Here is a 20,240-nt window from a genome sequence, read left to right as displayed (position 1 = left end):
TCATATCACAACAGAAACGTGTTGAGTGGATTCGTGGCAGGGAGATATTCGAGCCGCCGAGCTCAATTTGGCTTAGCGCAGGGCTCGCCACTGTAGACTTGGCGCCTCCAGAGAGGAAGGATAATGGGAGACCACATCCGAGAAGCTTTCTTTTGCTTAAATGAGCGTGTTCCTAGCCCCTCTTGTCATTGAACGGTCAAGAATGCTGTTTGTGGGGCAAGTTATCTGAGGAGGTTCTAACGCGCGTTGCTGTAAGCCGCTGAATCCAGGCCTTCTATTATGAGCGCAATCGCAATACCATTGAAATTAGCCTCGGCAATATCTTGTGGAAGAATACAGGAAGCCAATTGAGAGCTAACACCTTGATGGTTAGGTATTTCAGTCTGACTATGAGGAAATTCTCCAAGACGGAGAATAAGCTGTAAGTTACAGGTGCTTACTGTATACCAGAGTACTAAGCAACCAGTATAGTCAAGCTATTGATACTAAATATTTTTATGTATCAATAAATAATTGAGTATCTAGTTTCTACTGGGCTGATGATTTTTGTAGATCTTGGAAGCTAGCTAAAGTATAGTATTACCTTCACTATTTGAAGTTTTTATATTTATATTAATGATGTAATCGGTAAGCGAGTCGGCCATGTAAGCGAGTCGGCCACCCATGTATTATATATACAGTAGCTGATTTTCATCTCTAACTATCTTAATAATTTTAGAATATATACCCCAAATGTATGTGATACATAATCTAAAAGTTTATTTATTTCAGTATTAGAAGCAACCTCTAGACAAAGATAAAATCATATACACCCAAGCCTAAGAGATTGAAAGTTATTAATAAGTAGATACAATAACTAAGGAAAGGATATAAACTTATAGAGTCAGAATATTACAGTAGACCCTAAAAATACCTTGACTAACAAACACATCATAATTGTTTCTGTGTCTTACTTGGGCTCCACCGAAGGTGAATTGAGCACTGGTACTGGCAGGCCGGAAGGAAGTCATTTCATTTTGCTTCGAGGCAAGTCAACAAGGAGAGGCCGCCCGCTTTGCTTTTTTGGTTATCTTTTGCCTGTAGATACGTGGCTCTTTTGTGCAGCACGCTACTAAGTTACTATGTGTATAGCCGATAGCCAATCTAGATCTCGGGGCTCCAGGGCTGATGTTCTTCCCCCTCTGTTGTGTTTTGTGCCTAGAGATATGGAAGGTGAGGGCGATTGCGCTTGATGAGGGTGCAATTTGATCTTTGGATGGAGTATGTATATGTCGGCTGTGCTGTTGTGATTCGGAAAGAGTCCTGAGGCTGCTGGCTTGTTTTTGTCGGGTTCATTTCTCTAAAAGTCGGAGGGAAGGGGGATGTATGCTACAGATGTGGAGGGCTGGATGGAGAAACATCCCGGGGTGTACAAGTACAGATCGGCGGCATGGATCTGGAGCAGACCAGGGACATCTAAGAATGTCTATCATTGGCTATCGTCCTCATCCTCGTCCTCGCCGGCATCATCGACAATCGGGAACGTCAGCAAGGCCGCAACGCCGCCCAGTCCATCCAACCGCCGGCCGCTCTCATGATCCGAGCTCAACACGCGCACCTCGCCACCCTCGACATCCCGCACGCGGTCCACCAGCGAGACCCAGCGTTTGCGCTCCGCCACGTCCTGCGACCGGAACAGCCGGTTGGAGATGATCAGCACGCCGCCGCCGCGGCCCACGGCCCCCTGGTCGACGGCCGACTCGACCTCGCGGGGGCCGTAGGTCGCCTTGTTGGTCTCCTTGCGCAGCTGGTCCAAGAAGTCATCCATGAGCTTCGTCTCGCGCGCGTACTTGGTGTCCGCCAGAATTGTCTTCACCGCGGGCGACTGCAGCACCTCCGCCAGGGAGTGGAGGTAGCCCGAGGCCGAGTGCACGACCACGATGCTCGGCAGGAGGCGTTTGAGCGCGGGCATGCTGGTGCTGGCGACCGATTGGATGTATTTCTGGAACCCGGCCGCGACAAAGCCCGGCGACGCGAGGAGGACGGGTCGCACGGTCTCGTTGCTGGTGGAGAGCGCCGTGGCGCTGGTGTTGAATTCCATCTGCCGGACGAGGGTATCGAGGGTGACTTGGAAGAATTTGTTCATGCCCTGGAATTCCCAATGCCAGGAATAAGGCGGGACTGTTAGCAAGGATAGACCGTTATGAGTTGGGTAGAGTAGGGGCAAAGGTTAAACGGTTTCTAGGGAACACAAAGTAGCAAGGGCAAAAAACATTACCTTGTCATGATCCCCGCCGCCGTGCCGTTTGCGAGGCACAGACATCTCGACCTTTTGTTTGAGGATCGTCTGAAACTGCCCGATGAAGCAAATATGAGCCAGTCCCTCCTGCATCACCACGGCCACGGCCTCGGCCCGTCGATTCCCACCCTCGTCCACCGCATCCTTGAGCATTTGCACGGCGATGCTGTCCCATCCCACCCCCTCCCCGTCGGAGCCAATCTCCTTCTCGAGCGTGAAATTGCGGTTCAGTTCGAGGTCGAGCGTGTGGTGCTGTCCGACCTTGGTGTGTGCCGTCTCGTTCACGATCTGCCCGCTGACGTGCAGCTGCGAGCTCTGCGGGTCGAAGTCGAGGCTTTTCACCCGGATCTCGAGGTTCAGGTGCACTCGCGCCGAGCTTGTCGAGCCGGTCTCTTGGGTGGTGGTCACACGGCGGATGGCGCTGGCGCGGAGTAGGTCGCCCGGGCGGATGAGATTGTATGCATGCCACTGTATTCGGGGAAAGGGGGGTAAGCATGGGGACTCAACGTTGGTGGTCTCGCGTTGCGTACCATATCCTCTGGTTCTTCGGGGCACAGCGTCACCGTCCCGGAGCCATTGAGCTCGATTTTATTCTTGACAAGACGCATGATGATTTATTCTCGAATTTGACACAATCTATTTGTATAGAAGAGAGAGTATATGGGTATCAGATTCGTACGAAAGCAAAGCGCTCGCTCGTTTGTTGGTATCACGCTCTGCAAACTCGGCGCTGCTGCTGTTCTGTCTATTGCGTTCTGGAGAAATGACGAAGGGCAAGCGGCCTAAGGCAGAAGTGCGGGACACTTCCCGAAGAGGAAAAGTGCAGCTTGTGGCCGATGCTTATCGATAAGAGATAACGAAGCGAGCTCTTCGTAGATCGTGGTTTGGTTGTTAGCATGTGTCTGTGCCTCATTCGAGGATCTTCTTTTGGTATGTTATGTCTCATCATAGTTTCTGTTCAGATTGAAGCTATACCTGCTCGAAAATAGGCTCTCATATGTGTCAAGAGGATTTTGTTTAGCTCGCTGCCGGAAACATATATTCCAGCAACTTATCCGTTCACGGAGCTAGAGGACCATCAGGCACGAAGGCTATGGCTCATTAGGAGCAGGCAAGATATTTTTGCCGTTGGCCGTACTGTCCTGATCTCTCTAACTTCCATCGCAATCACCCTCTGTCTTCCCAATAGACCGTCGAACCCCGAGCTTCGTTCAAAGAAAGAGACTCCCATAGTACCCAATTCCGTGGGTCTTTCGTTCAGGAGAATCAACAGCCGTCTGCGAATGGATGGGAGATCCCAGCTCGACCCTGCTACTCCACACTTTGATGATAAGACTCAATCGCTTCAGCATTTGTATATTCGGTCTCGGCGCCATATCTAAGCCTACTTTAAAGGCCTGTTCATCCCGTCGCTATCGGCTGAAACGGTATGCAGACACAGACATACTTAAAACCTCAATCATACTCAGCAAACATGAATGAGAATTCAAAATTCTCAGTTCAAACCTTCTAAAGAGACCGAGGCCATGCTATGAACGAATCATGAAAGCATGTCCGGCATCGAGTAAACACAGGCTTGGTTCGAACACTCGCTCGTACCCTCGATGCAAACCCACGAAAAAGCAGGGCACCGGCGGTCGGATGTCCGAAACTCGGCTTGACCGCTGTCTGCAAGCCCAGGGACGGACGGAATCTTCAACTGATTGATAAAGTCAAAAGGACCCACAATTGATCTCTCGGCCCACGGCGATGGCGCATCCCTCGTGGGCATGCGGAGCGGGCACCTTGGAACTTGGAAATTAGTTTTTGAATGTTTTGTCCGCAACTTCGACGTTCCCTCTTGATCTGTCCAGAATCGTCTATCTTAGTGCCCCCCTTCACTTGTATCCTGCTTGCCCAGAGTGACAGTGTACACTCTCGATCCCAGACATCATGGCTCCACTTTCCCTCGCGTCGACCAGGAAGATGGTCTCGGGATACGAGATCCCGGTTATAGGGTTCGGGGTGAGTGATGCTCAATCCACGAAATCTCCATCTCAAGCAGCAATTAACAGAAATCTCGGCGTTTCAGTCATATCAGACGTAAGTCTTAGGATTGAGCAATTGGCTTTCAACTGATGCATTCCGTGGTTCTGGCTGACAATTGCTTCTCCGCATCGTAGTCCTCCCGACGTCACCGAGAAAGTGATCCTCAAGGCCCTAGAGGCTGGCTACCGTCATGTATGGTCCTCTATCCATTCTCCCGGTTACCATTGCAGCACAATGGAGTTAACATCACACCTGTCCAACGTCTGTCACAGATCGACTGTGCGCAACTATACCAAAACGAAGCCGAGTGCGCGGCAGCTATCCACAAATCGGGGATCAACCGCTCTGAAATCTTCTACACGAGCAAGATCCCCGATACTCATATGTCTTACGAAAAGGCCAAGGAAGCTATCGAGGCCAGTCTGTCCGCAGCAGCATGCCTAGGCTACATCGACCTGTACGTTCTATTTCGTTTCCCAAGCTTAGCGGGATCACTACCAGGGAACTTACCCCGCTACACACAGTATGCTTCTGCACGCGCCCTACGGAGGTAAAGAAGGTCGACTCGGCGCGTGGCGCGCCCTCGTGGAAGCGCAGAAGACCGGCAAGATCCGCTCCATCGGCGTCTCCAACTACGGAATCCGCCACCTGGAGGAGCTGGAGCACTACATCCAGACCAGCGGCGTCGGGGGCCAGATCTCCGTCGGCCAGTACGAGATCCACCCCTGGTGTGCCCGAGAGGACATCGTAGCGTGGCTGAAGAAGCGGGACATCGTCGTCGAAGCTTATTCGCCGCTGGTGCAGGCGAAGCGGATGAACGAGCCGATGCTGCAGAGCTTGGCTAGGCAGTACAAGAAGACCCCGGCGCAGGTTCTGGTTCGATGGAGTTTGCAAAAGGTTTGTTGGAGCGCAGCTTTCCTTTTTTAGTCTCTCAGCGACAGATCTGAATGATGGCTAATTTGTGAGCTTGTAGGGTTATGTCCCGTTGCCCAAGTCGGTGACTGAGTTGCGGATCCGAGAGAATACGCAGGTCTTTGATTTTGAGTTGTCTCAGGACGATATGCGTCGTCTGCAGACGGACGAACATGCTCCTGTGTGCTGGGACCCTGCTCGGGATTCGAAGCTGTAGAAGAGGCAAGCAGCATAAGCTGTTCTGCTGGGGATTGAGTTCGATGCACATAGATATGCAGCTAATCAATACATATTCAACTGCTTAGAATCATTAGATGAACCACTAATCTGGGCACGTTAATGGTTGTGGATGGCAGCACCCACGGTGTAGTTACCCGGATCAAACAATGTTCCCGCTTCGGTACAACGTATCCCCGCAACGGCTTGCTTGCCTTCCGCCTCGCCTTTCCGCCTCATAGTTTCCTTGCAAACAATTAACTACCCGGGGGGTGGCATCACTCATCTTTGTTTACCTTTGTTTTTTTTTTATGTGATTCTCAACACATCCACTTACTCAGTCGTTCTCTCATATACTCGCATAAAACCAACCCCATATCTCCAAAGAACAAAAAACCCCCCAATATCAAATGTCTATCCCCTGCCCAAGAACCAGGAGTACCGCTACCACGCCCGCAACCAACGATCCTACTACCTCCGTCTAATCTCCGCCGGCCGCCAGCCCGCCCTTCATTTCCCCCCCCACCACCACCACCACCACCACACTCCCCCCCGGAAACAGACAATCAATATGCCCCCCTCCCCCGCCCCTCCAAAGCGCATCATCCTCGAGAAATCCCGCACGGTGCGCCGCCGCTACCAGCGCAGCAACAAGCGGTTCCAATTCACAGCGTCGCAGATCGCGCGCATCGAGCGCGAGCAGGCGCGCGAGCGCCGAGCGCAGCAGCTGCGCGACCGCGATCGCCAGCGCGTCGCCGCCAAGAAGAAGAAGGCCGAGAAGGAGGCGCGCGACCGCCAGGAGCGCCGGAGGCTCGGGTCGATGGGCTTGCCGGATCCGAATGCGCCGGTCGTGCCTTCGAGTCAGCCTTCGTTGTTGCGGTTTATACAGAAGCCTGCGGCGGTGCCGGCGGTGGGGGCTCCTTTGGATGGTGTTTGTGCGGGTGTGGGTGCGGTTGGGGATGTGGAGGTGGGTGGTGAGGGTGGTGTTGATGGTGATGATAGTTTGGAGGAGGATACTGAGTTTGAGGAGGTTGATCTTGAGGGGTGGGAGAGTGGGTCGGTTTCGGGTGCGGAGGAGGTTGCGGCTCATGGTGAGTTGGGGGAGGAGGAGGGTTGTGGACTTGGTGTGCAGGTCGAGGAGCGTGAGGATGCTGCGCGCGCTGCGGGTGCTGCTGCGGATAACACTACTGATACTGATGATGAGTTCGGCTGGGAGGAGGACCTTGCGGAGGTGGATGAGTTCTCGGATTGCTCCATCTTTGATGATGAGGAGATCATCCAGAAGAGTGAGGGTGTTGCGGCCGATGTGTTGGACACGAATGCGATAGGCACCAATACAATCAACGCCAATGCGATAGACACGAATGCGATAGACGTCGTTGCGATAGACACGGACCTTATGGACACACCCCAGGCCGAGCCTCCGACGGTGCAAGGCGCTATACCTGCCTCGTCGGCAGGCGACTCATTTCAGGACGACACAGCCATTTTGTTGGAGCAATTGGGCCATGAGTTCGACACCGACGAGGAGTTCGAACAGGCATTGGTTGCATTGGACGCTGTGTGAGGAAGTATAACTGACTGACGGATTAATGCAATGCAATCACCTCGGCTTCCGAACCGACGGCGATCCGCGCACGTCGGATGGCGGCCCTGGGCGGGAAGCCCCTCGTCGGGTCGGGCGGTGATAAGCTGAGCGGCTGGCGTTCCCCGCCCGCCATTCTCATCTCCAAATCATCCGACGGATTCTTTTGCCTGGTACAGCACGGATTCCTCGGAGACACAATGGAATAGTTGGGGCGATACACTGGATATACGGCTACAGCGGGAGAAAAAGAACTGCCGCAAAAGTACAGGACTAGCGACATGGCACAGCTCGGAAGCGTTGCAACATCTGTAGGAGAAAGGCGAGCGAGCGAAATTCCCCGCCCACGCCATGACGTCGACCCCGCTCCAGCTTCGTTGAGCTTTCTGCGTGTCAAACTTCCGATCACGCATTTCTCTCTCTCCCCTTTCCTTTCCGTCTGCTAGAAAACCAGTGCTCAACATCAAACACAAGCGCGAGGAGCCAGAAGGAAGCACATCATGCCTACCGTCACCGTCAACAACCACGAGATCTACTACGCCGACTCCCACCCGGACGGCGCCCCCGCCCACGGCTCAACGCTCATCTTCATCCACGGCCTCGGCTCCTCGCAGAACTACTACTTCCCCGTCCTCCCGCACCTGGAGCAGCACCGGTGCATCACATTAGACACCTATGGCTCCGCGCGCTCGCCCTACACCGGCCAGCCGGTGTCCATCGCCTCCATCGCCGCAGACGTGGTCGGCGTGCTGGACGCGTTGAAGGTGGCCCAAGCCGTGGTCGTGGGCCACTCGATGGGCGGACTGGTGGTGACGCTCCTGGGCGCGCAGTACGCGGACCGCGTGAAGGCTGTGGTGGCTATTGGACCAACCCACCCCTCCGACAAATTGGCCTCGGTCATGACCCAGCGCAGCGAGACGGTCGCCAACTGTACGTTCTTTACACCACGTCAGCTATAATCTCGAGGTGCTATGCTAACGGGCAACTGGCAAACTAGCGGGCATGGAGCCCATGGCCAACACCATCCCCAGCGGCGCCACCGGCACCCGCTGCTCGCCGCTCGCCAAGGCCCTGATCCGCGAGTTGATCCTCGGCCAGAACCCCAAGGGCTACGCGGCGCTCTGCCAGGCCATCGCCACGGCCCCGGCCATCGACTACTCGGCCATCTCGGCCCCGTTCCTGCTGATCGCGGGCGAGGAGGATAAGTCGGCGTCGCTGGAGGGGTGTCAGCATATCTTCGATCGGGTGTCGAGTGGGAACAAGAAGATGGAGGTTCTGCCGCAGATCGGACATTGGCATTGCGTCGAGGCGCCGGAGGAGGTGGGCGGTCTGATTCGGGGATTTGCCGCTGCTTTGTAGATATCTGCTAGTAGCGCGGTTACTTGACAAATGAATGACTCCACAATGGAGGAAGTTGAGAGGTGAAGTTTGGTAGAGAGAGAACTATAAACCGAGAAATATCATCGACTCTGAGCTCAGAGCTGTCCATGGAAGTCACATGATGAATCATAGAAATGAATAACATAGTTCGGTATCACATCAATCAATATATACAGAAAAACCCCCTTCCTCTGCCAACATCGTACACACACACACATCTTCCTAGAATTTTCCCAAAGCGTAGACACCGTCTAGCTCGACGCCAACGCCGGCGCCGGCACCAACTTGACATCATACTGCAACTCAAGACCAGCTTGAGGGTCACCCTTGCGCTCGACAAAGTCCACGATCAGGGAGTCCTTGACGGCGAAGACCGAGTCGTTGGTGAGGTAGGGGTCCTTGCGATCGAAGATCTGCGTGGTGAGGGGTTTGTATCCTTCGTAGGTGGCCTATCGACGTGATTAGCTTTTCATCCTCATTCTGCGTGACCATCCAATGTTCCCGGAATAGGATAGGGTAGGTTCCAACATACAATGATATGAATATGCGCCGGCCGGAACGGATGCCGATCCATCAACTCCAACAATTTCCCCGCAGGACCTATGCCCTCATCGTCAGCACACACCTTCACTCCTCCGGAAAGGGGAAAACCCACCATCATCTGGCACCGGATACGGCGTGGGCCGCAGACAATAGAACGCATAGCGGCCGTCGGCGTCGGTGCGGAACTTCCCGCGCAGGTTGAACTCCTCCTGGGCGGGGTCCTGCTGCTCGTACAACCCGTTGGTGCTAGCCTGCCAGACCTCGACGGTGGCGTTGACGAGCGGCTGCTTCGTGGCGTGGTCGACCACGCGGCCGTGCATGTAGGCCATCTCGCCGCCGGGGGCCGCCGTGCGCACGATCGACTCCCCGTTGTGGCGGAAGGGGGTATCGGCCCGGAAGAACGGGCCTAGGATCGCGGTGGCGGTGGGCGCGTCGTGCGCTTCGGCGGCGAGGGTGTAGGTAATTTCGTCGACGAGGCTGGTTGTCGTTGTTGTTAGTGGGTGGTGTTTTTAGGGGGGGGGGGAGAACGTACGACTCCAACCCAATCACGTCGGTCACTAACTGTCCCTCGTTCCGCTTGTCGTCGCTCATCTGTCCGGCCCAGTTCATGAACTTGACGGCCGCCATCCACTCGTCGACGGTCACCTCGTTCTCGCGGGCGAAGTCGTGGACGTGGCGGATGAGGCCCGTCATGAGTTGGCGGAACCGCGGGGTCGTTTTGGGACCCATCGCGTTGATGACATTGTCGGTGAAGTTGGGGTCGAAGCGGTGGGGGGCGGACATTTTGGCTTCTTTTTTGGGGTCCAGGGTATAAGGTATGGGTATGGGTATGGGATGTTGCAAGAGAAGGCAGTGGGTGGGTTGAGAGCCAGCTGCGATTATATACTTACTTCTGTTCTACTCACCAAATGATCTGCTGATGGTCAGCTTGCCTTTTCGGCGGCCCCGGATTTGTTGGCGACGGAGGGTGATTGGCGTCGGAAGCGGAAGGAACCCCGCCTCTTTGGACTTCGGATTTCTCCCTTCCGATTTCCCCGCAGTTGCCTTCCGATGTCTGTCTACATGTATGTACAGACACACGGGAATATCCAATTCAATTCTCTACCAAACAGTCACCTTCCGTCGGACCCCTCTGCCTGCCCCTCTGCCTGCCCCTTTGCCTGCCCCTTTGCCTGCTGCCCCTTCCCCTTAGGATTCCGGCGCCGACTCCATTCCACCGGCCACGGCTGCACGACCGCCCCGCGCTCCCAGATCGTGCCCAGCCGCCGCTCGACCACGGCATCCACCACCTCCAACGGCACCCGGCCCTCGATCCCCTCACTCAGGATGACCCCGTTCTCACTGCGCCAGAACGGACACCCCAGCTCCAGCGCCTTCACCAGATCGATATAGATCAACACCTGGGCATCGCGCCGCATCCCCGAGATCACCTGCCCTGGCCCGCCGACGGCCCCTTCTTCCTTTCCCTCCCCGCCCTGCTGCTGCAATCGCGCCAAAACCACCTCCCGCGCCGGGCCCGTCGCAAAATGCACCTGATTCCGGCCCATGCACCGCAGGCCCCCAGATTCAAGAATCAACGGCCACGCCCCGTGGAACGTGCCGTGGACGACCGTCGACGGGAGGTCGGCTCCGGTAGTCAGACTCAGCCGCTCCAAAAGGCCCGCGGCCTCGACGGTCTTGATGCTGTGGCCCTGCGTCGCGCGGATGAGGTAGTGGGTGGGGTCTTGGTCGGTGGTGGCGGCGGCGGCGGCGAGGGCGGTCGCTGTTGCGGTTTCGGTTTCGTCGGCCGTCGTCGTTCTCGCTCCTGTCGGATCCCCTGCTTTCTCAGCCGCGGCTGTAGACTCCGCCGTAGACTCCGCCGTAGAACTAGATGGAGATGTAGATGTAGGCGGGAGATACAACAACCCAAACCGCTTCTTATCCGAGCTGGCGACCGCGTCCACGATCTCGGGGAAGGTGACCTTTAGGGATTTGAGCTTTCGCCAGGCGAGCTGTCGTTCCATCATTCAGTCAGTCAGTGGTAGCCCCGCCAATCTGCTGTATCTGATCAAAGTAAAATCCCAGTGACGATGGTCCCAGGGAAAAAAAAATGAAAAGCACAATCCAAAGAAAGTGAAGAAAGCAAAGGGCAAGGCACAAACATACCAAATCCCCCACGCTCGCATACCCCTGCGCATCCATCGCTAACCCTTCCTTCTCGGCCGCATGCCGCAGGATAAACGACATCGCTTTGGAGACGGTCACCTGCCGGCTGGTTTTCGGGTCCTCGTGGCGCGGTTTACTTCCGCCTCCTCCGCGGCCGCCTTTTTTGTCTTTGCGATTGGGGTGCGGGGGTTGGGGTGCGGTGGGTGCGGTGGGTGCGGTGGGTGGTGGGGTTTCGTGGGTGGACATGATGCCGGGATTTGTTCTGGGTTCTGGGATTGAAGCTGTAGCTGTAGCTGTGGCTGTGGCTGTAGCTGTGGATGGGTGTGGGTGTGGGTGTGGGTGTGGGTGTGGGTAATGCTTGGTGGTGTACTGCTGCTGAAGGGGTGGAAAGCGGTTGACTCGGCGGAACGCGTGGAGGGGAGGGCTAACGCTGTGGTTCACGGAGCGAGATCTTGGTGTAAATGTCGTCGGGACAGAATTTCGGAGGAGGTAGCGGTTGCTCATGCGGGGTGCGGGGTGAGGTGTTATGTGTCGCTGTTGTTGAAAGTGTTACTCCTTCTGGGTGCGAAAGTCGAGGTCGAGTCGTGGAGGAATTCGACATCATCGGCGGGAGGGCCGCGGGCCCACTTTTGACTGCCCTCATTATGTACTACAAGTGTTGACGGTATACTCCCGAGTCAATTATTCTACAACGAACTGTCCTGTCTATCACTATTACCACTGACGATGCTAAAATGGGTATATCACAGATCACATCCCCCCCGCGCAAATCATCGATCACAAATACAGCTACACTCCGCCACCGGGCAGACCTTGTGTTTCGCAAACCACTCCCGCGCATGGTGGGCGTGGAAGCCATGGTTACAATTGATGCAGAACACAATGAACCGGCGCATCAGCTCCGACTCGCTCGGCCGCCGGTTCTCCGCGCCGCCCGCGTCGGCCGCCACGTACGCCTTGGACATGGGATCCGGGGACCCCAGCCAGAGCGTGCAGACGCCGCAGCGCGGCATATGGCGACCGCACCGGGGACAGACTGTGCCGGACATGGCGGCCGTGCCCAGCGGGTTGCCGGCCGTCGGGTGCACCACCTCGCCCGTGGCGGCTGGGGTGAGCTGCGACGAGGCGTCGTGCTGCGTGAGCGGCCGCGTGCAGTAGTTGCAGGTGAGGCTGATCTGCTGGCGCGGCGGGTCCATCAGCTTGCGACCGTCCCACGTCACGGCGAACTTGCGCGAGCCGACGTCGAACCGGGCCCGTTCCAGCTGCAGCTTCCAGCTGTTGATCTGCCACCGGTAGGTCTCGCGCCAGGCCTGGAACCGGGCGCGGTACGGCGGGTAGCTGATGAACCGCGGCACGGTGTGGCTCAGCGCGAGCACCGCGGTCTGGATGTCGTGGAATTTGGTGATGTAGGACTGGAACAGGTCCATGGCCGAGTGGCCGAGGCCCGTGAGCACGACGCCCTCGATGTCGCCCTGTCTAATGACTTCCTGCGTCGCTTCGTGCAGGTACGTGGTGAGGTCGTCGTCTGGGAGCCAGCGCAGGGCGACTTCGATGCGGTACCGCAGAGGAAGCGTGGTCTCCTGGATGACCGAGTTCCAGTCCCCGCGGCTGACCAGCGCCAGGATAGCCCGCGCGTACGGGTCCGTCAACTCCTTGGCGATCTCAGCGCAGGTCTCCTCCCAGTCGGGGTCGGTGTCGCCTTTCGCTGCGCCGGCAATGGCCATGGCGAGGAGCTTGTGCGCCTGTGCTGGCTCATGGCTTCGTAGCGCCAGGTAGGCCAGCTTGGGTTCGTCCTGAAAGATGGCCAACGCGGCGGCCTTGGTGTGCTGCTTATCTGCCGACAGGTTCTTGACGAGCTCTTCTAATTCACGGTATGATTGCGCGGCACCGCATATCCGTAGACACAGTCGTCGGTGTTCTGCATAATCTGTCTCGCAGCCCTTAGTTTCTGGTAGGTTCAGCTGCTCGCGAACCAGGTGGACAATCGTCTCGTTGATGTCGGGCGGTGAGTCTGAGCTCACACGTCGAGCTTCCAGGCTCTCTCCTACCCAGTGTTAGTACTGTCATGACCCACTCAAAGCTTTCTTACCCAAATCACTGTTCCACACGTCGTAGACCCCCAAGTAGTTCAGATCCAATCCGTTGATGATCATCGATTCGTTGGAAGAGGCAGACCGCGCACCTGGTCAAATTAGCAGGGCTACAATAGCACCCGAGCAGCGTAGAACATACGTTCAATCCAGTCCCAGAATCCCTGGAGCCAGGGGTCATCTGCCAATATATTCTTGTTCCGGGCTTCGTCAAAAAGATAGCCTTCCTTGCATCGGAGTCTGCTGACGGACAGTAACGTCAAAGCATCTTCCACGGCAAGAGGATCGCCTGCTGTTCCAAGCGAGATAGCACGCTCTCGGGCCTCTCGACTTGAAAGAGGGCTCTCCGATCCGTGCGCTGGCGCTCCAGTCTGCACCGACACCCGGTCTCGTACCTCGCGCACAATATCCGCTATGCCAGTCTCCGGGTTTGACGGGGGGCTGATCACTCTGAAGTCGGAGTCATCATCCGGCGAACCCCATATCAGGGAGCCTTGTGACGAGAGCCGTACAGGAGGTGAGGGAGGTTTGGACGTGAGAATGCTGATCTGCCCGGTACCGTTCATCGTGATCGCACTGGGCTCGTTGCCGGAGCTCATGTTGAGAAAGTCAAAGGCCACGACCCTGTCCTCCTCGGCATAGCCACGGGAAGGGTGGTTGAAAGGGCCGACGATGTCCCGCTCATATTTGGTGTAAATCTGCTCTGGATAGTTGCGGGCCGAGCCATGCCCCAGCGTCTCGTCCACCGAGGACCGCATCTCTTCCGCCAGGTATTCCTTGGCGATGTCATAGGTCTTGAGATGACCGGTGTTGGCCAAGGCCGCCAGGCAGCCCCGCTTGGTCCGCGAGAAGCGTAGACTCCAGATACTCGACTTGGGAGCGACAACGTTCTTGAACTCCAACGCGGGGCCAGCCTGGCCGGCATCCAGAGCGGTGGCCGCCCCCACTGCGGGCGTGATATAGCGCGAACCAATGCGCCGATCCCAGACACAAATCACCGGATCATTCGTCCCCTGACACGAGGCGACATAGTTCTCATCCAGCCAATTGATAGCCAGATTGTGAACGCAGCGCGTGGGGAACTGTAATGACGGGTTTCCAGGACCCTCTGTGCGTGAGAACAAAAATTAGCTCTAACCCACCGAAGCCTGAAAGACTAGCCCAGCAAAAAAAGAACAAAACCACGAAAATAAACAACCCACCTCGAAGATCATAGATCCTCACAAACTGCCCTTTCACGCCGGTGACCAAGGTATCAGGCTGATCCCTGAAGAACTTGATACTGGTGATGGGCTCGGAGCTAGCCAATTTGCGCAGGGGCTCGACGAACCCCTTGGTTGCGGGGGCCTTCATGGTCAGCCGCTGGTTGACGTCCCAGATATTGAGGCAGAAGTCATTGCGGACGCGGTCCAGGCCGGCGGCCAGCAGGCCGTGGGTGCTGAAGGCGACGGCATTGCAGTAGCGCTGGTGGCGGATGGGGAAGGAGAAAGACTCCTGGGCCTCGCCGGTCATGCGCAGGATGGTCGCGTCGCCCGAGGACTGGCCCACGGCGACCAGGGACTCGTCCATGGGGGACCAGTCGAAGGCCCGGAAGGCAGGCACCTTGGTGTGCGTCGACAGGACCTCATGCTCGAGGCGGCGGTGGCCGTCGAAGGCCGTCACGCGACACAGGCGGAAGGCCTTGTTCACCACGTCCACGGACAGGAAGCGTTGCTCGCTGGTCGTCGAGGCTGGCGACCACCGAATGGCCGTCTCCATTGCTGCGCTGCGGTGCCCTGTGGCTGGCAGCGTCTGGCAGGTCCTCCACTCGCGACACCACTACCGCCCCACCTTCTGGAAGAGCAGGCGCGGGGTTGCTAGACAGCTAGCTGAACCGACGAAAGTCCGGGTTGCCGATGAGACTGATCACCGATGATCTAGACTGCTTTTGAACCCCCCTGGTGGGTTAGTATTGCGAAGTGTGTAGCAATCTTGCTGAAACCGGCAAGCCAAATCTGATGCGTCAACGCCAATCCACACCCTGCGAAGCAACTTCCGTCCACAAGGAAGGTTGGAGGTGAAGGCCAGGGGTCTAGATGTAGTAACCCATGAGGAGTGGAGAGTGTGAATCTGCCCGACAATCCTGCTTGCACCAGAGACAGCAATGCGCGAGCCTACTGGGCAATCTGCAGGCAAACTGAGGAGCAGTTGTAAGAAATGTAAGGTAGCGATGCAAGTACTGTCTGTATCATGAATCTGTCTCGATAGCTCAGTTTAGTCCGAGTAGTTCCAGCCCATGGATTGGATTAATCGATGGGCGCGTCATGGCACTAGACCACGTCTGATTGGCTGCGGAGCATGCCTCCCCGGCCCGACGAATGATCCGGGCATACTATCAAATCAATCGCCCGATAGAGTAATTTTTTTTCTCAGCGGGCAGGTTATATCGACTTCCAAAACAGAACCCATTCTCCAACTACTCCCATTAACCAGCAAGTCTCCAAACCCCTCTGCCTTGCCTTCACACCAAAGAAAAAACGAAGAAACTCCTCCAAAATGCCCCGCGAATACCAACCCCGCCCCAGCAAACGCAAACACAGCGACAACGGCGGCGGCGATGACCTCGAAGAACACGGCCACCACCACCACCACCCCCACTCCCGCAAGAAAGTTTTTCTCAAGAAAAACCCCGACTTCACCTCCGTGAATGACCTCAAGAAACGCATCCGCGCTGCCAAGCGCCTCCTCGCCAAGCCCGACCTCCCCGCCGACGTGCGCGTCACCCAGGAGCGCGCCCTGCTGGGCTACGAGCGCGACCTCGAGGAAGAGATCCAGAGTCGCGAGCGGTCAAAGCTGATCAAGAAGTATCATTTTGTGCGGTTCTTGGGTATGCCTCCCCCTTCCCCCGGGAAACCTGGTTGCGTTGCGTGAATGCCGGGAAGAGAAGAGAAGAAGAAGAAGAAGAAGAAGAAGAAGAAGAAGAAGAAGAAGAAGAAGAAGCTAATCTGTTTGATTCGGTGGGTAGAACGCAAGACCGCCACCAAAGAAATCGCCCGCCTCACCCGGAAGGAGAAGGAGCTCACCGAGAACACACCCGACATGGATGCCGCGACGAGGGAGAAGAAGCTCGCCTCCGTGGCCAAAAAGCTGCACGTGGCGCGCGTGAACCTAAACTACACGATTTACTACCCGCTCACGGAGAAGTATATTGCTCTGTATGCGGATGTGAAGAAGAATAAGAACGCGGAGGCTGAGCAGGAGCAGGAGCAGGAGCAGGAGGAGGATGCGGCGGGAGCAGCGGAGAAGTCGTCCGCTATGTGGAAGACGGTCGAGCAGTGCATGAAGGATGGTACCCTGGATCTTCTCCGGGACGGCAAGCTGAACAACAAGGAGAGAAAGGCCAAGTCAACAGATACCGGCGCGGCGGACAAGTCGACGAAGAGCAAGAAGAGCGCGCGCGAGCATCCCGATGCGTACAAGTCGAGCGCAAGGGCTAAGGGCGATGATCGGAAACAGAACAAGAAGAAGTCCAACGCCAAGCAGGATGACTACGAGATGCCGGATGCCGGCAATAATGATGGTGGGGATGAGAGTGACGGTGGATTCTTTGAGATGTGATCGAGTGGCTTCTTCTTGTCAGCGTGATGATGCATTTGCAGGAGTTGGTCTTTTTTCCTCTTCATTCTTTCTTGGGCTACTTCTTAGTATCTCATACTTGACGAACTATTTCATACCTCGTCAACATACGATACCCAAAATATACCTGTTATGAATTCGCATCACTGACTAAAGAGGGGTGGGGGGCATAACCTGTTCCACTGTAGTTCGTATACCTTCGGCTGAGCTTCTCACGGGCCAGGCATGTCGCAGCACCAAGAACACCAAAAACCACTTATGCGATTCCAGTTTATTGAGATCATAATGCCCTACATTGCTTGCTGTCCAGAGAGAATCATACGAATATACGATCAATTCGAGACCGAGAAATGTCCAATCTTCCTTGCTAAATGACCGACAAATAAACCATCCCAGTCCAACTCCAGTAATCTTCATCCTCCGTCTATCAACAACCGAGAGGAAGCCAGTGTGCGACGCAGTACAACATTTGCAACACCAGTCCTAACTCCCGAGACAAGAACGCCAAATCCAGCGCAAAGGGAACAACACCAGTGAAGGAGGTAAAAGGGCAAAAAGAAAAGCAACGCCAACAAAACAACCCCGCCAGGTCCATCCGGTGCGAAACGGTTGGTACTAGCCCATCAAATTCGTAGATCGTAGTAGCATGCTCGCCCGACGCAAAAGATACTTGCAGCTGCCCTAGCATGACCAATATCCTGCTACCCGATTCTCCGTTTTGGACACAAGGACGCTCAAATGATGGCACACACCTTGAACAAAAGGTTACCAGAACCTATGAGAGAAAGTAAAACCCCTCGGGGGCGTGGGCTCGCTGAAGATTGCACGGTTGCAAAGCGAGTGACCAGAATTGAAGAAGTGTATGCAAGCGAGCTTTTCACATGATCGTGCAGCCAGTGTTGCTGTCCGTGTGGCGACGACGTCCTGCTCCCAGAGCTGAAATGCCTCCAACCCCATACGCGGCGGTCTCTTCGTCGACTTCGTTGTAGATCCTTTCCGCCTCGCGGGCTCTGCGTCGTCTCCTGCGCGTGCCAGAGCCGCCGGTCCCCGCCTCTTCGGTCGCTATCATGTATTCGGCCCATTTACGATCGAGTCGGTTCGCTGCTGCAAGATCACCGCGGAGAACTCGTTTGTTGTGTTCATTCACCGTCATCTGCCAGCCATAGAAACACTTGAGGTGGATGATCTCATTCGGATACACAGGAGGAGGGGGAGGAGGCGTGATGGAAGATGTGATCATGGCTGGGGATCCGGGCACCTGGCCTTGCTCGACCGTCTGTGCCACAACCGAGATAGTCTGAGGGGGTTTGCGAGACCTTGGGATGAAGGCATTGCTTGAGAGCACCTCCTTGACACCGGCCCAAGTCACATTGCCGCAATCGAACACAACTAATCGCAGACCGATCTGAGGTAGATTCTCGCCGTAGCCCCTCTTGCGGACGCGAAGACTGGCTTCCATCAAAGTCAGATCAGACACCCGGGTGTTATCCATCTCAACGGAGCGAAGAGAGAGGCAGTTCTTCATGACTGGCAGGGTTCCCTGGTCACCAAGAAGTTCACAGTAGCTAATGTTGAGATGCTCGAGACGAGGAGCGCATGGCGATTTGGCAAGCTCGATAAGAGTATGGTTGGAGAGCCGAGTCAGCTCTTCGAGTTCAAGATGAGTGAGACAAGGGGTTGTTTGAATGATAGGGATAACAGAGTCATCAGTGAGCTCGGAGCAGTGTGAGAGCTGCAGTCCCTGCAGATTGGGCACGTTCCAGGCAAGACTCTTCACACCGTGGTCGGTGAGATCGGGACATTGGTGTATATCCAGATGCTTGAGTCGCCGAGGAGGGACGATCGGGCGATCCAGCAATACGTCGATTTCCGGGTCAATGCCATGCATAAGAGCCTTCAAACTCTCATCAGTAAGGTCGGTCCGGCTGATTATCAAACGATCCAAGGTGTTTCGCTCGAATAGCTCCGCAGCAAACTCGACATCGTCGAAACCACGGATCTCGCTGGCTCGCAAATCCCTCAACTTAGGACAGGCAACCACCACTTTCTTCAGCCCAGAAGTATCAACACCAGTGCACCACGATACGTTGAGGATCTCCAACTGCGGACATGATTGGGCAATGATCTTCATAGCGGAGTTGGTGACGGTGAGGAGCCCTGACAGGTTGATGTATTCGAGACGTGGGTTCCGCAGCAAAAAATAATGGATCGTGGACTTGTCAACACGGCATCCTTCCAGTGAGAAATTGACCACATTTCGACAAAGATCAGTAATTCGTTCACCATCCGTCCGCCATTGATCCTTGAGCTGAACACAGCCTCGCAAGTTCAGATCTCGAACGAATGGACCTCCAGAAGTCATCAGTTTCACGAGAGCTTCGCTAGGAATGTCGCGGTAATAGTCCGTGGTGTCGACTTCCCTCCAGAGCTGCCCATCGTAGCACATTTTATTCCACGCCTTGGAAACCGCGGAACAGCGGACAATCTCCCTTGGTGTGAGGTACCGGAAAACACGCATCTTGAGTTCGTCCGGCAAACTGCCCCAAAAATCGAAAACCTTCGGTTTTGGTGACGGCTGCGCGACGGTAGCTTCACCCGTGACGTCTGCCATGCCAATCGCCAATCCACGGGAACCTGGTCGCAGCTCTTGAGGAAGCGGGATCGTCTTCGATTGCGAGGCATGGGGCGATTCAGAGGGAACCATTCGGATGCGAGCAGCACCATCGAAATAGTCGGTCTGAGGGGCAGTGGCCCCGGGAGTCACAGACTGAGCATTAAGCCCCCCGTACAGTTGTGACGAGCTCCCATTGCCCAAGCAAGGTGAATAGGCCGTTTGCGAAAGGGAAATGCAGGACAGGGAGGCCTTTCCATCGCGGCGATATCCAGTGGAAGCGGATCGGCCGCGCCTGGTCAGACTCGGGCTGGAAGATATGCGTTGGAGGTTTTGAAGCAATTTGTGACGACCCTTGAGTTTCGGTGGTTGTTCCAGTGGGATCTGACCCGTCGATGAAGCCGGACTCGAGGGCGAAGGGCTCTCAGACGTCGGCCTGATGTCGTCGGGGATTGCGGTAGCCATGATGGCAACGCACTTCAGGGCTATTCGCGGGATACTTCTCGTCCTCAGTCGAGGAAGGTCCTAGATCAATGTGGGGACGCAACGGTATAAACGATCAATGCGACCGAATGCTTTTCAGCGCCAGAACGCAAAATGCCACAACGAAGAAGGTATCCTAATTGCTCATAATGACTCCAGCCAGCCGGTCCGTGAGAAGGTTATCTTATCGATTGGCGATAACCGCGATGGTAAACACACCCCGAACAGCAGAAAACAACGCCAAACCTCCGTTCCTGCGGATGGACAGGCCGATTGCTCGGGTTGAGAAAGGGAAAAAAGATGAAAGGAGGATGGAATCACCTGAGCAGCCGAGCAGCAGGTAAGGTTGAGGTG

At 55.7% G+C, this 20,240-nt stretch overlaps 9 protein-coding genes across 9 annotated transcripts; 4 read left to right on the top strand and 5 right to left on the bottom strand.

Annotated features, from left to right (window-relative positions):
* Positions 1-1,004: 1,004 nt before the first annotated feature.
* On the bottom strand, positions 1,005-3,015 carry BO82DRAFT_305542 (putative translation factor pelota). Its single transcript, XM_025632220.1, has 3 exons — positions 2,809-3,015; positions 2,258-2,746; positions 1,005-2,128 (listed from the first exon to the last, which is right to left on the bottom strand). The coding sequence occupies exons 1-3, from the start codon at positions 2,884-2,886 to the stop codon at positions 1,469-1,471; spliced, it is 1,227 nt and encodes a 408-aa protein (XP_025494236.1). The 5' UTR covers positions 2,887-3,015; the 3' UTR covers positions 1,005-1,468.
* A 1,071-nt stretch (positions 3,016-4,086) lies between these two features.
* BO82DRAFT_330783 (aldo/keto reductase family protein) lies at positions 4,087-5,480 on the top strand. Its single transcript, XM_025633112.1, has 6 exons — positions 4,087-4,282; positions 4,350-4,360; positions 4,441-4,498; positions 4,579-4,763; positions 4,831-5,203; positions 5,280-5,480. Exons 1-6 carry the CDS (start codon positions 4,211-4,213, stop codon positions 5,433-5,435), a joined length of 855 nt encoding a protein of 284 aa, XP_025494235.1. The 5' UTR covers positions 4,087-4,210; the 3' UTR covers positions 5,436-5,480.
* A 525-nt stretch (positions 5,481-6,005) lies between these two features.
* On the top strand, positions 6,006-7,001 carry BO82DRAFT_278091 (uncharacterized protein; the record flags this gene model as incomplete). The annotated part of the gene is made up of 3 exons (XM_025631213.1): positions 6,006-6,344; positions 6,465-6,726; positions 6,808-7,001. 3 exons carry the CDS (start codon positions 6,006-6,008, stop codon positions 6,999-7,001), a joined length of 795 nt encoding a protein of 264 aa, XP_025494234.1.
* A 181-nt stretch (positions 7,002-7,182) lies between these two features.
* On the top strand, positions 7,183-8,484 carry BO82DRAFT_352425 (alpha/beta fold hydrolase). The gene is made up of 2 exons (XM_025634683.1): positions 7,183-7,949; positions 8,017-8,484. Exons 1-2 carry the CDS (start codon positions 7,520-7,522, stop codon positions 8,376-8,378), a joined length of 792 nt encoding a protein of 263 aa, XP_025494233.1. The 5' UTR covers positions 7,183-7,519; the 3' UTR covers positions 8,379-8,484.
* Positions 8,485-9,875, bottom strand: BO82DRAFT_352424 (intradiol ring-cleavage dioxygenase). Its single transcript, XM_025634682.1, has 4 exons — positions 9,475-9,875; positions 9,055-9,419; positions 8,932-8,999; positions 8,485-8,848 (listed from the first exon to the last, which is right to left on the bottom strand). The coding sequence occupies exons 1-4, from the start codon at positions 9,723-9,725 to the stop codon at positions 8,651-8,653; spliced, it is 882 nt and encodes a 293-aa protein (XP_025494232.1). The 5' UTR covers positions 9,726-9,875; the 3' UTR covers positions 8,485-8,650.
* Positions 9,876-10,088: 213 nt separating this feature from the next.
* On the bottom strand, positions 10,089-11,668 carry BO82DRAFT_305530 (tRNA 2'-phosphotransferase; the record flags this gene model as incomplete). The annotated part of the gene is made up of 2 exons (XM_025632219.1): positions 11,088-11,668; positions 10,089-10,933 (listed from the first exon to the last, which is right to left on the bottom strand). Coding segments are annotated over exons 1-2 (1,347 nt in total), but the record flags the coding sequence as incomplete, so codon positions are not given.
* A 120-nt stretch (positions 11,669-11,788) lies between these two features.
* On the bottom strand, positions 11,789-14,935 carry BO82DRAFT_305529 (uncharacterized protein; the record flags this gene model as incomplete). Its single annotated transcript, XM_025632218.1, has 4 exons — positions 11,789-13,131; positions 13,177-13,269; positions 13,320-14,285; positions 14,380-14,935. 4 exons carry the CDS (start codon positions 14,933-14,935, stop codon positions 11,858-11,860), a joined length of 2,889 nt encoding a protein of 962 aa, XP_025494230.1. The 3' UTR covers positions 11,789-11,857.
* Positions 14,936-15,596: 661 nt separating this feature from the next.
* BO82DRAFT_352423 (Efg1 domain-containing protein) lies at positions 15,597-16,935 on the top strand. Its single transcript, XM_025634681.1, has 2 exons — positions 15,597-16,043; positions 16,182-16,935. The coding sequence occupies exons 1-2, from the start codon at positions 15,713-15,715 to the stop codon at positions 16,772-16,774; spliced, it is 924 nt and encodes a 307-aa protein (XP_025494229.1). The 5' UTR covers positions 15,597-15,712; the 3' UTR covers positions 16,775-16,935.
* A 639-nt stretch (positions 16,936-17,574) lies between these two features.
* Positions 17,575-20,027, bottom strand: BO82DRAFT_30823 (F-box domain protein). The gene has a single exon (XM_025632308.1). The coding sequence runs from the start codon at positions 19,866-19,868 to the stop codon at positions 17,670-17,672; it is 2,199 nt and encodes a 732-aa protein (XP_025494228.1). The 5' UTR covers positions 19,869-20,027; the 3' UTR covers positions 17,575-17,669.
* Between the last annotated feature and the right edge of the window lie 213 nt (positions 20,028-20,240).

The sequence above is a fragment of the Aspergillus uvarum genome (assembly GCF_003184745.1).
Source record: "Aspergillus uvarum CBS 121591 unplaced genomic scaffold BO82scaffold_13, whole genome shotgun sequence".
Taxonomy (NCBI): Eukaryota; Fungi; Ascomycota; class Eurotiomycetes; order Eurotiales; family Aspergillaceae; genus Aspergillus; species Aspergillus uvarum.
The sequence above is the reverse complement of the archived record's forward strand: the minus strand, read 5'-3'. Positions and strand labels throughout refer to the sequence as shown.